Source organism: Python bivittatus, unplaced genomic scaffold (genome assembly GCF_059951505.1).
Source record: "Python bivittatus isolate LINGU-HERP-01145 unplaced genomic scaffold, Pbiv_v1 ctg000750_np1212, whole genome shotgun sequence".
Classification (NCBI taxonomy): domain Eukaryota; kingdom Metazoa; phylum Chordata; class Lepidosauria; order Squamata; family Pythonidae; genus Python; species Python bivittatus.
Window position 1 is genome coordinate 919,355 of NW_028277102.1, and position 12,249 is coordinate 931,603.

At 44.2% G+C, this 12,249-nt stretch overlaps 1 protein-coding gene across 1 annotated transcript in view; it reads right to left on the reverse strand.

Annotated features, from left to right (window-relative positions):
• Positions 1 to 12,249, reverse strand: part of LOC103054626 (complement factor B-like) — a 31,431-nt gene that overhangs the window by 1,442 nt on the left and 17,740 nt on the right. The window contains exons 10-16 of the mRNA XM_088128606.1: positions 12,052 to 12,189; positions 10,366 to 10,463; positions 5,105 to 5,216; positions 4,759 to 4,903; positions 2,549 to 2,628; positions 1,732 to 1,850; positions 1,286 to 1,418 (exon numbers count right to left, since the gene is read on the reverse strand). Coding sequence (XP_087984732.1) covers positions 1,286 to 1,418; positions 1,732 to 1,850; positions 2,549 to 2,628; positions 4,759 to 4,903; positions 5,105 to 5,216; positions 10,366 to 10,463; positions 12,052 to 12,189 — 825 coding nt within the window. The remainder of the gene's footprint in view (positions 1 to 1,285; positions 1,419 to 1,731; positions 1,851 to 2,548; positions 2,629 to 4,758; positions 4,904 to 5,104; positions 5,217 to 10,365; positions 10,464 to 12,051; positions 12,190 to 12,249) is intronic.

The following is a 12,249-nucleotide window of genomic DNA, read 5'->3' on the forward strand; positions in this document are numbered from 1 at the left end:
CCTGCAAATTCTAAATTAGCCGGCAACCCAAGAATTTTAGAAAACAGGTGCACAGCCTACTGGCAGAAATCTTGGTTCAGTAGTTCCAGGAACCCCTCCAAGTGTTGCCATCAAATTGGCATGCAGAGTTCAGTTTTCAACCAGGTTTAATCCTTTAATTTCATTTTAATTACGTGTAAAGTCAACTCTCAGCTCCGGTTTGGGCCATCACACGGTGGAGATGCATCAGTGTTGTTTTCCTGATAAAAACATGGTAGTTTGTTCTACCTTCTTCCAGGGCACAGAATCTTTCTCCCCAGTCTAGTCCACAGCTTTACATGGCCTTTCATCCGAGGGCAATTGTAATCCTTGGCTTGAAAATATTGCACGTGGGATTCCCTTCTTCCTAAAAATCCTTCAAGGCCGAAGCTTCCACTATAGTCCTGCACAGCACTGAATTTTGGGACTTGGGAACGGAGGAGGTGGGCAAGTCTGCAGCTTGTATTAGAAAAGCTGCCATATGTAAGTGGGCTAGATGCTTCAAAGACCTGGGCCTTTGGGCTGTAGACCCAATAAGCAGGGGAGAGGGGCTATGATCTTCCAGATGCTGCCAGCAGCCGTAGCCAGCAATAATCCCCAGTAATGAAGGATGCTGGGAACTCTAGTTTAGCAACATCTGGAAGGCAACACATTCTTTATTCCTGCAATGTTTATACAGACAAAAAAGACTGGGCTCATCTTTGAACAGAATGCCAGTCATTCTTGTTGTTCAGGTGAACATTCCCAAGACCCTTGTTCCCCTTTGGAGGATTGTTCCAGAAGATCTTTACAGGGCTGACACAACTAGGGTTCTTTTCAAAGAAGCCAACGTTTTATTATCCTAAAGAACTCTTCCAAAACCTCCTGCCCCCTCTCCCTGTTGAAGAAGTATCCCTGCTCTGAAACCCTGGTGCCGAGAGTAAAGAACATTACCTGATGCAAGAATGGTTGCCTAGGCAAAAGGGCTGAAACATTTTTGAAGTCCAGGACAACAAGATAACACTTGGAAGAGGCTGAGGCAGATGCCTCCTTGGTCTATTGGGGTATAACGAGGAGGAGGAGGTACAGCAGTATCAGACTTCCAAGATTCTGTTATTACAGCCAGTTTCAATAAAAGTAGTTTTAGCCTTCCTGTGGAATTGATTTTTTTATGTGATCTACCTAGTGAAGCTAAGATTGGGGCTAGGTCACTTGGTGTCTTGGGAGCTCCTATACTTCCTGGTGCCTAAAGAGAAGGGAAAAAAATTGAGGTGCTAATGCTGCTTACCTAAACAAACGTTGGGGTCCACCGGGGGATCAGTGCTTCCTGTGCAAAAGAAGTGTTCAGTCACCAACTCCAAGATGTTTGCAATCTTCTCATATTGGCTGGCTTTCTTGGCATCCAAGGTGCAGGCAATTTTCTGAAGAGAGAAATGGAGATGTGGATTTAGGGAAACAGTGGACACATCCAGGAGGCCTAGAAGCTGTTGACCCCAAATATCTTCAGGTCCTAAGCCAAGATGGTTGTTGGGGAACTCTGAGAGTTGTACTGACAACACATCTTGAGGGAGACCGGCTAGAGGACAGCTGGTCTGGAGACAGGTTTGCTACCTGTGTGACATTGGTAGCAGGACTCTGTCATATATGATAGCAAACGCATCTTCGTGTTTTCACTATTGCCGAATGGCTAATGATGTAACTGGCCCTCGCTCAAACTGAGTCCCCGGTTAGCACCTTTTCCCCATTCTTGATCCACACATCTCTCTGGCGCAATCCAGATTTCTGGCCATGGCTATATTCACAGTTGGTTATGAAAAGAGAAGGAATATTCCCATCATACAGGAGTTCTTCCTCTAGAAAAAACAAGAAAGGTAAAGCAGGATGGTGAGCACTGGCAAGCGATTAATCTACGAAGGAGTGATGGAGGAGGAGAACCAGGTTTTCAGTGGACAAATATGGGACAAGCCCAGAAGCCCTTGAGATTGTGTTAAACTTTCACCCCCTCCTCCCATGTTCCCGAGAGGTGGTCTAATCAGTAAAGCTGGAAGAGGCCAGCAACGTGGAGCTGGCAAAGAAAACAGGAGTGTAGCCCTGAATCTTTGCCACACCTAGGTTCATAGTTCCATAGAGAGTCAAGTTAACAAACCTCAGTTTAGCACATTTTGGATTAGTGGACATAATATGCCACTGTGGACATCGCTGGGGGCTGAGGGCAGGCAAATGAGAGATGGAATTGGGAAAATGGAGGCGGGGAGGGCGGATGGCCTATGTGGTGACAGCTGTGGGGAAGAGGGAAGGAAGGGGCTGGGATGTTTGGGGGAACAGGCAGGCTACTGAGGGGAGAGAGCAGAAGATCCACACCAGCCTTGCTCTCTTCATTCTTGTTGTTGTTAGGAGGAGGATAAACACTGAATTTAAAAGACATTCAGTTTGAACGGGCACCCCTTTCCCTCTACTAGTCCGTTAAATCAAGAGTTTACTTTATTCATAACTCGGGATGCTAAAATGTTTTCTGTCTCTACCGAGAACTGAACACTTGGCGTCTTCTTACCATGATCCTTACAAGTGGTCTGCGGATGTGGCTTTCTGAGAATCCGAGTGGTTTCTACCGTGCACGGGAGGCAGACCGGCCTGTAGGAAGGGGGTAGTAGCAGAGAGGATAGAGGTCATTGCAAGGTCTCCAACGAGAGGGTCCACGTCATATAATTAGGGAGATGCACAGAACAGTAAAAAAATATTTTATTTCAAGTCAGAACAAAACATCCCCCTTGGAAGAATCTTTCAGAACATTTCAGTGAGTTATACTCTCCAGGACAAAACAAACAAACAAAAACAAGGAACAATGAGAATCCGAAACAAGCCCCTTTTCCCTTGTTTTTCATCCCAAGGCAGCAAATAAGTAGGGCATTCATTCATTCATTCATTCATTCATTCATTCATTCATTCATTCATTCATTCATTCAACACATTTATACAGCCGCCCAACTCACTAAATGTGACTCTGGGCGGCGTACAACCAATAGTTAAAACAATATCACAGCTATTAAAAACACTTAAAAAAAATAAATGAAAACAAGATAAATAAGATAAGGAAAACAAGATTGCAGGAGAACACCCATCTAAACGCAATACAACCATCCCGGAGGCTCCCCATGGGATCCCAAGGTTGCTGGAAGAACCACATTTTCAGGGCCTTCCGAAAGGTTAATAGGGATGGGGCTAACCTCACCTTGAGGGGGAGATGATGTTCCAGAGGGTGGGAACCGCAGCAGAAAAGGCACGTTGTCTGGGCTCTGTCAGATAGAATTCTTTAGCAGACGGGACCCACAACATACCCCTCCTGCTGGACCTGATGGAACAGGAAGATGTGATCGGGAACAGGTGGTCCCTCAAATAACCTGGTCCCATGCCATGTAGGGCTTTAAAGGTCAGAACCAGCACCTTGAATTGTACCCAGAAGCAGACTAGCAGCCAATGCAGCTCCCGGAACAGATGTATGACATGGGCCATCCTAGAGGCACACAGAACTGTCTGCGCACCAGCTGAAGCTTCCAGATACTCTTCAAGGGCAGCCCACGTAGAGCACATTACAGCAATCCACTCTTGGGATGACCAGGATGCAAGTGATTGTGAATAGAGCCTCATGGTCCAGGAAAAGGCACAACTGGCACGTAACAGGAAGCTGTGCAAAGGCCCTCCTAGCCAGGACTGCCACCTGTTCTTTCAGCAGGACTCCTCGGTCTAGAAGGACCCCCAGATTGTGCACTGAGTCTGCCTGGGGTAGTGCGACCCCATCCAGAATCAAAGATGGTAAAGTCCCACATCCAGTAGGCCCCAAAACCCAGAGCCACTGTCTTGCCAGGGTTCGACTGAACCTGTTGTTCCCCATCCTGACCCCACAGCCGGGACAGGACATCAACAGCGTTGGTTAGTTTGCCAGGGGCAGAGATGTATAATTGTGTATCATCAGCATACTGATGATACCTAGCCCCATGGCGATGGATGATCTCACCCAGCAGCTTCATGTAGATGTTAAATAGGAATGGAGAGAGCACCACACCCTGCAGCACCCCGCATAGAGGGGCTGTGAGTTGGACTTCTCACTCCCAATTAACACTGCCTGGTACCAGCCCCATAGGAAGGAAGAGAACCAGCTCAATACTGTGCCACCTGCTCTCAACCCACGGAGCCAATCCAGAAGGATACCACCATGGTCAATGGTATCCAAGGCCACCAAGAGAGCAAGGAGAGCAAGAACAGATGCAGTACCCCTAGCATAGACCATTCTAAACACCGTCGACCACCCTACCTATAGAAATATTGGCCAAGTGTATTATTTTTAACTAAAACCATTACATTCTCGTAGCAAATTGGCAGCAAATAAAAAGGAAGCATGTTTGCTATGAGAAGCTGATGGCAGAGCGCTTGAAACTACATGGAATGAAATGCCTTATTTTGTTCAAATTCAGAACAAAACGCTGTAGCTTAGAGTGTTTTGTTCCAGAACATTTTGAATATTTTGAAATCAGAATGTTTTGCACACCCTTCTCACATTACTTTCCAAGTATATAGCTCCTGGAAACATATTTTATTGGAGTATTAACCACATTCTCACTCTTTTTACTCCCTATCTCCTGCCTAAGGTAACACATGTGTTGTTTCTCAGCCCTCCTACCTGAGCAACTTTTAACTAGCAAATGAAAGGGACAATAACAGAGCCAGCATTTACAGCACTCTCCCCCTCATCTCCTTTCAATTCACCTTGCAAAATATGGTAGGTGTTTTTTGGTGAGTTTGACCAGGGCCACGTCATAATCATAAAATTCCTGGATGCCCTTATTTTGTAGTTTCTGATTATTGTACTCCGGGTGGCGTCGGATTTCAGCTACTGCAAAGTGGGTGGTTCCTAAAGAAGAAACAGAGAAAATGTGAATGTCCTGGAAACCTTCTCAGATGATGGAGGCCATTGTAGTAACGGAACAATGGGAAGGGAAACCATTGCTACTTACGGTTAAGTAAGAACAAAGCAGACAAGTCTTTTTTCACCAGTTAGTAATCCATCCCTTCTTCCTCCTATCCCCATGCCCCACGCGAGAATGTGGCTTACCAAGGATGACACTGATATCTTCAATCCGATCAATCCTGGCCAAGCAGTGGGCCGCTGTCAAGATGTACTGCTCAGTGATAATGACTCCCTTGCAGATTTCTTGCAGTGGTTCCTAAAATTTGGAAGTGAAAATCACCCTGGATCACAGAGAACAGCAGCAGTCTCACCTTAGAGCTTCAGAGTCTCTTGCCATTCGACAAAGCCAGGGGATTGGATAAGTTTATACAGAAGAGGCGCATCAACATCTATTGGCCTTAAAGACTCAGTGTTACTTTAGACTGGGGGTAGCGTGTCTCCAAATGCCAGGTCAGAAAAAAGGGTGGGAAAGGAACTTGCCTGTCTCTCCTCCTTGTGAGCACCATGGAGGCGTTGAAGGAACACAAAGTGCTGGACTGAGATGGATCTTGGCCTGATTAAGGAGGCCTATTCTTGTCACAGCAGAAAGGTAGAGAGCAAGAGTAACCACTGAATGCCGTTTTTACGCATGTTCCCAATGAGTATTTCAGTGCTTTGTGGTAGTAGAGGGTGGTCTTTGGGTCTCTGGATGGAGAGATGTGATCTCTTATCATTTCCAATCAACCTCTTGAGGAGAGTCTCACCCTTCCTTCAGCACAGGTAAGCACTACATTAACACCAGAGGAGACCCCTGTTCCTCATTTCTTGCAGAAGGGAAGGTCAGCACTATCTCTTAGACCAAACTCTGGTATAGTTTTGCTTCTTAGACCAAACTTTGGTATAGTTTTGTGTCTGGGGAAGATCAGGGGAGATAAATCCAATGATTTCCAGCTATCACCTACACCAGCCTTCCCCAACTTGGCATGCTCTAAATGTGTTGGATTACACAACCCCTAGCACGTCCGGCCAGCATTCTTGGAGTTGTAGTCCAACAAATGTAGGGGAGGCACCATTTTGGAGTAGGTTGGGCTACGCCTTCTTGGGTCAGCCTACTTCTGCTGAAACCTGTTTCCAGAATAGGCTGTCTTTTTTCAGTTTGGTAGAGATATTGCCTCCAGTTGTTAACAACAGCTAAGCAGCAGACAGGATCTGAAGTGGAAAAAGCATGTGGGGTTGCTTACATAATGCTTGTTGGTACCTCCTTGGTTCAGATGCATCTTTTCCCAAGATGGTGTGGCAACTGCCAAGAGCTACTGTGCCAGCCCACAGAAAGACACAGCATTTTGAGGAGCTGCCAACAGGTGCCCTTATGTGCTCCAAATCCCCTGTTCCCCTTTGAGTCTAGGCCTCTGCACAACCCGGATACCCCATTAGTAAGTCCTTTCACAGCAGATATTTTGGACTGAAAAATGGCAGCATTGGAGGAGATCCCATTGAGTTTGACCAGTGTTTCTCAAACTTGGCAACTTTAAGATGGGTGGACTTCAATTCCCAGAATTCCCCAGCCAGCATGCTGGATGGGGAATTCTGGGAATTGAAGTCCACCCATCTTAAAGTTGCCAAGTTTGAGAAACACTGAGTTGGACCTTAGAACACTGAGCTGGACCTGAGAATTCTGGGAGTTGAAGTCCACCCATCTTAAAATTGCCAGGTTTGAGAAACACTGAGTTGGACCTTAGAACACTTAGTTGGACTTTAGAACACTTGCCAAGTTTGAGAAACACTGAGCTGGACCTGAGAATTCTGGGAGTTGAAGTCCACCCATCTTAAAATTGCCAGGTTTGAGAAACACTGAGTTGGACCTTAGAACACTTAGTTGGACCTGAGAATTCTGAGAGTTGAAGTCCACCCATCTTAAAGTTGCCAAGTTTGAGAAACACTGAGTTGGACCTTAGGACACTTAGTTGGACCTGAGAATTCTGAGAGTTGAAGTCCACACATCTTAAAGTTGCCAAGTTTGAGAAACACTGAGTTGGACCTTAGAACACTTAGTTGGACCTGAGAATTCTGAGAGTTGAAGTCCACCCATCTTAAAGTTGCCAAGTTTGAGAAACACTGAGTTGGACCTTAGAACACTTAGTTGGACCTGAGAATTCTGAGAGTTGAAGTCCACACATCTTAAAGTTGCCAAGTTTGAGAAACACTGAGTTGGACCTTAGAACACTTAGTTGGACCTGAGAATTCTGAGAGTTGAAGTCCACCCATCTTAAAGTTGCCAAGTTTGAGAAACACTGAGTTGGACCTTAGAACACTTAGTTGGACTTTAGAACACTTGCCAAGTTTGAGAAACACTGAGCTGGACCTGAGAATTCTGGGAGTTGAAGTCCACCCATCTTAAAATTGCCAGGTTTGAGAAACACTGAGTTGGACCTTAGAACACTTAGTTGGACCTGAGAATTCTGAGAGTTGAAGTCCACCCATCTTAAAGTTGCCAAGTTTGAGAAACACTGAGTTGGACCTTAGAACACTTAGTTGGACCTGAGAATTCTGAGAGTTGAAGTCCACCCATCTTAAAGTTGCCAAGTTTGAGAAACACTGAGTTGGACCTTAGAACACTTAGTTGGACCTGAGAATTCTGGGAGTTGAAGTCCACCCATCTTAAAGTTGCCAAGTTTGAGAAACACTGAGTTGGACCTTAGAACACTTAGTTGGACCTGAGAATTCTGAGAGTTGAAGTCCACACATCTTAAGTTGCCAAGTTTGAGAAACACTGAGTTGGACCTTAGAACACTTAGTTGGACTTTAGAACACTTGCCAAGTTTGAGAAACACTGAGCTGGACCTGAGAATTCTGGGAGTTGAAGTCCACCCATCTTAAAGTTGCCAAGTTTGAGAAACACTGAGTTGGACCTTAGAACACTTAGTTGGACCTGAGAATTCTGAGAGCTGAAGTCCACACATCTTAAGTTGCTAAGTTTGAGAAACACTGAGTTGGACCTTAGAACACTTAGTTGGACTTTAGAACACTTGCCAAGTTTGAGAAACACTGAGCTGGACCTGAGAATTCTGGGAGTTGAAGTCCACCCATCTTAAAATTGCCAAGTTTGAGAAACACTGAGTTGGACCTTAGAACACTTGCCAAGTTTGAGAAACACTGAGCTGGACCTGAGAATTCTGGGAGTTGAAGTCCACCCATCTTAAAATTGCCAGGTTTGAGAAACACTGAGTTGGACCTTAGAACACTGAGCTGGACCTGAGAATTCTGGGAGTTGAAGTCCACCCATCTTAAGTTGCCAAGTTTGAGAAACACTGAGTTGGACCTTAGAACCAACCCAATCATCATGGAAAGCAGCAAGGACAGTTAAGGAAAGCAAATCAGATCCCAGGAAGCTGTGGTATATTGATATACCTGAAGGGATCTGCCTTAGCAATGGCACGTGTATCTTGCATTGGTGAAGCATGAACCAAGGGCATTTTGCCAGACATTTCGTTGCTATACAGTTATGTGCAAAATTCTGCATTTGAGGTATGGAAGGTTCCATGTTTTGTCTTAGATCCCCTTGTTCAAGAGAAAAATGAAATGGTCCAGGAAATGTTGGCACACGTCATGCCTGGAATGCAGAGTTTTGCTTATGCCTTGAGCTTGATTGACAGCTGCCCAGTTATGAACCACTCAGCAACAGTTCTTTGTCATGCAAATGTTGCTAAGCTACCATTTCAGCATCGATTAGCCATGCTGGCTGAGACTGCTGAGAGCTGAAGTTCAGCAATATACAGAGAACTACAAATTGCACAGAGTAGACATTTCCAGTGCAATATCTCAGGGAAGAGCAAACAGTGATGGAGTTTAGCTCAAGATGGGAGTTGAAGTTCACACGTCTTCAAGCCGCCAACGCTGAGAAGCACTGCGCTAAAGTGAAGGATGCTGAGTAGCCATGGCAATCTATTAAATCCCTCCAAACATCCATAGGGAATCCGTGTAAGATTTGGGCAAACATTTCTGAATTAAAATACTTGCTGTAGGTGGAATGATTTGGGCAAACCATTCTGGAAACAAAATGCTCGCTTATGCAGCTGGGTTGGGGACATGGTTGGACACATCGACACAGCAATTTCTCACCTCCAAACTGATGATTGTTTGGGAGATGAATCCACCTGAATGCATTAAACCAAATACAGGGAGTCCTCGGGTTAAGAACACCCGGTTTACAGATGGCCCATAGTTAAGAATGGAGCCTTTTTTTGCAAAATTTGAGTTCAATACACAGTGATTTGAGTTAAATACACAATGGTTTGAGTTCATTACCCAATACTACTTATGCAGTATTATACAATAATACTGATCTGGCTTACGTACAAATTCAACTTAAGGACAGATCTTGGGAACAGAGCTCATTCTTAAACTGGGGACTCCCTGTCCATGGAGAGTTTGCAGACTTATTTTTTGGACTCCATTTGAAAATGGATCGGGGTAATCAGCACTGTATTCACAAGTATCAATGTTGCACTAGAACAGCGTTTCTCAACCTTGGCAACTTTAAGGCGTGTGGACTTCAACTCCCAGAATTCCCCCAGCCAGCTGGGAGTTGGTCCACACGCCTTAAAGTTGCCAAGGTTGAGAAATGCTGCACTAGATACTTCCTCTGGTGGCCCATCAACTTTTTAAAAAAGACTCTTAAAAAATAGAAGGTTGCCACGCTGCCACATAAAGCTCCAACTTCAATCGCGTTGATTTGCAGCATTGGTTTTTGACTCCATAAAGGTGCCATGGGGATAATAGAAAATATTATGGGGTCTAGTTCCCCTTGTGGGAAAGGACTGTTTTGTGAACAGGAAAGTCTTTCACAGCAGCCACTTTATCAACAAGCAAGCCTCACCTGTCACCCATTTTTTGAGTGTATCCTGTATGTGCTCTCAACATTTCAAATGTGGATTTTCACAGCTTTCATGTTAATTGTAATTTTGCTTTTACTGTTTCATCTGCTACTTGTTATTATTTATTTTTGTATTTTCTCTTTTTGCCTAATATAGCCTTTTTTCAATGATAAGCCGCCCAGAGTCACCCTCTGGGAGAGATGGGCAGTATATAAGTTCAAAAATGAATGAATGAATGAATGAATGAATGAATGAATGAATGAATGAATGAATGAATAACCTGATTAATCTTCTGATTTGTCCAATTTGTTTCAGCTAGATAGCTGCCTTTTCATATTCTATAATTTTATCTTTTTCCTTACTGTAGGCTTTATAGACACCCCTTTTATGTCATTGGCCTCTTTTAATGATTTCTGGTTTTAGGTTTTGTCTGGTCAGGTTTTGCAGCTCAAGTTATTTTTACTGGATTGGCTCGATTTTCGTAATAAGTGGTTTTTGTGCTGGCCTTATGCCCATAAAAAACATATCTATCCTGGTTCTACTTGGTCTTACATTAATGGCGACTCTGGCAAACCAGGGGTACTTCTGAATGTCATCTTCTGCTTCTGGTCCCAGGGAGAAACCACATATGGGCAAAGACTCATCTTCACCTGGGAATAGAAAGACATATTTTTGGAAGGTAGAACTTCCTAGAAAAAAGCAGGAGGAGATGAGCAGACTGGAAGGGAGACAGATAGGTGGGACTTCTGGATTCCTAGAAAGGACAGTACGTAAAGTTGGAAACAAATGACATCCACAGCCTCAGGATTCCCTGGGAGGAGGAAGATGGAAACAGAGCAAAGTGGATGGACAGTTCCTATACTGGCCCCCCCACACTTTTATTCCTCAACCACAGAAGGCTTTATAACCGGGATTGGCAACATGGTGCCCATGGATGGATGACCACACATCCTCAAAACCTCAAGATGGTACCTACCGAACCCCCAAGTTAAACATTTACATTGAAAAAGTATAAAAGTTGCCAAATTCTCTTGAGATTGCCAAATCTCATAAGATCTCAGTGTTCTCCTGAGACTTCAGGTGAAAATGCATGAGATCTAGTGATATCCGAGGCATGGAAAATGATTACTATTAGTCTATGATGCCATGCAAAGTTGCAGGATGGCACCCATATACTGAAAAGTTTGCTGATCTCAGATTTCTATCCTTTCTCCGCTGATGCCGCTCAATTCTTTCATTTTGCTTTAAAGCCACATGACCTATTGTCGTTCTGGCGTGGAGGGTATAAGTGGAGAAATGTTAAAATATGGCTGTCATTTGCTGGTGGCAGGGCTGTGTGACTTGTTTCCTGTGTGTGTGACAATTGCCTGTTGATGAGAAGAATGTCATTACTCTTCCCCTGTACCTGGAATAGCAGTAAGAATGAATGCAACCACTAAAGGGAGATTAAGCATTAAGTGTGTCTGGAAGGTGTTTGGCAGAATTTTGATGGGAGTGGATGAGAGGAGACAGTAAGTAAAAACTGGGATGTGTAGTGCAGCTGTAGGCTGGGCAAGGGATGGGCAGACCAGATTTTTCCTCTACAGCAGGTCCCTGAGTAATGTATACATGTGGGAAAGTTGATTGATTACTTGATGTTTTAGTTAAAAGGTATGAGTGACATATGTGAGATGAGTGGCTAAATAAATTGCATGAATGAATGAATGAATGAATGAATGAATGAATGAATGAATGAATGAATGAATGAATACATGCGTATTCAAGGCAAACGGTTTATCCCAGAAGTTCTCAAACTTTCTCAGTTCATGGCATCTCTAGCAGTTCCCAAACTCTGCACTGCAGCACCTGAGGGAGCCACAGCAAGTTCAATTTCATAAGTACTAAAATATCCCGCAGCACCCTTGTGAATTCACTGGGGCACTCTGGGGCAGCGCGACCCACAGTTTGGGAACTGTGGGATTATCTCCAAGTCCAGAGGCCTGGTCAGTGCTATCTATAAATGCAAATGTCTATCCTAGATGTGTCCCTCAATTCTTCACCACAATGTTCAATAGAAAACTTCATAAGGGAATACATTCCTGAGAGAGAATCTGCTTGAGGATCAAAAAGGAAAAAAAATAAAAAATGGGGAAGAGGAGATGGAAACTTCTAACTCCCTCCTTTTCTGGAAAAGAAAATGTTGAGTGTCAGGGCCAAGTAGATAAGTCATGAAATCAGTGAAATGAAAGTTCAAATTACCCATTTTTTCCTCCAAGGCCTCTTGTAGCTCATCCAAGTCCTTCAAAATGAAGCTGTGTCTCTCATTGGGTTTGTGAGAAGCCAACTCATTAATAGTTTCTGTGTTGACGATGTGGCCATGACCAAAGACATAAATATCTAGATGCAAATGTGGACAGAAAGATAAGTTAAGGAGAGAAATACCATGGTGCCAGAGTG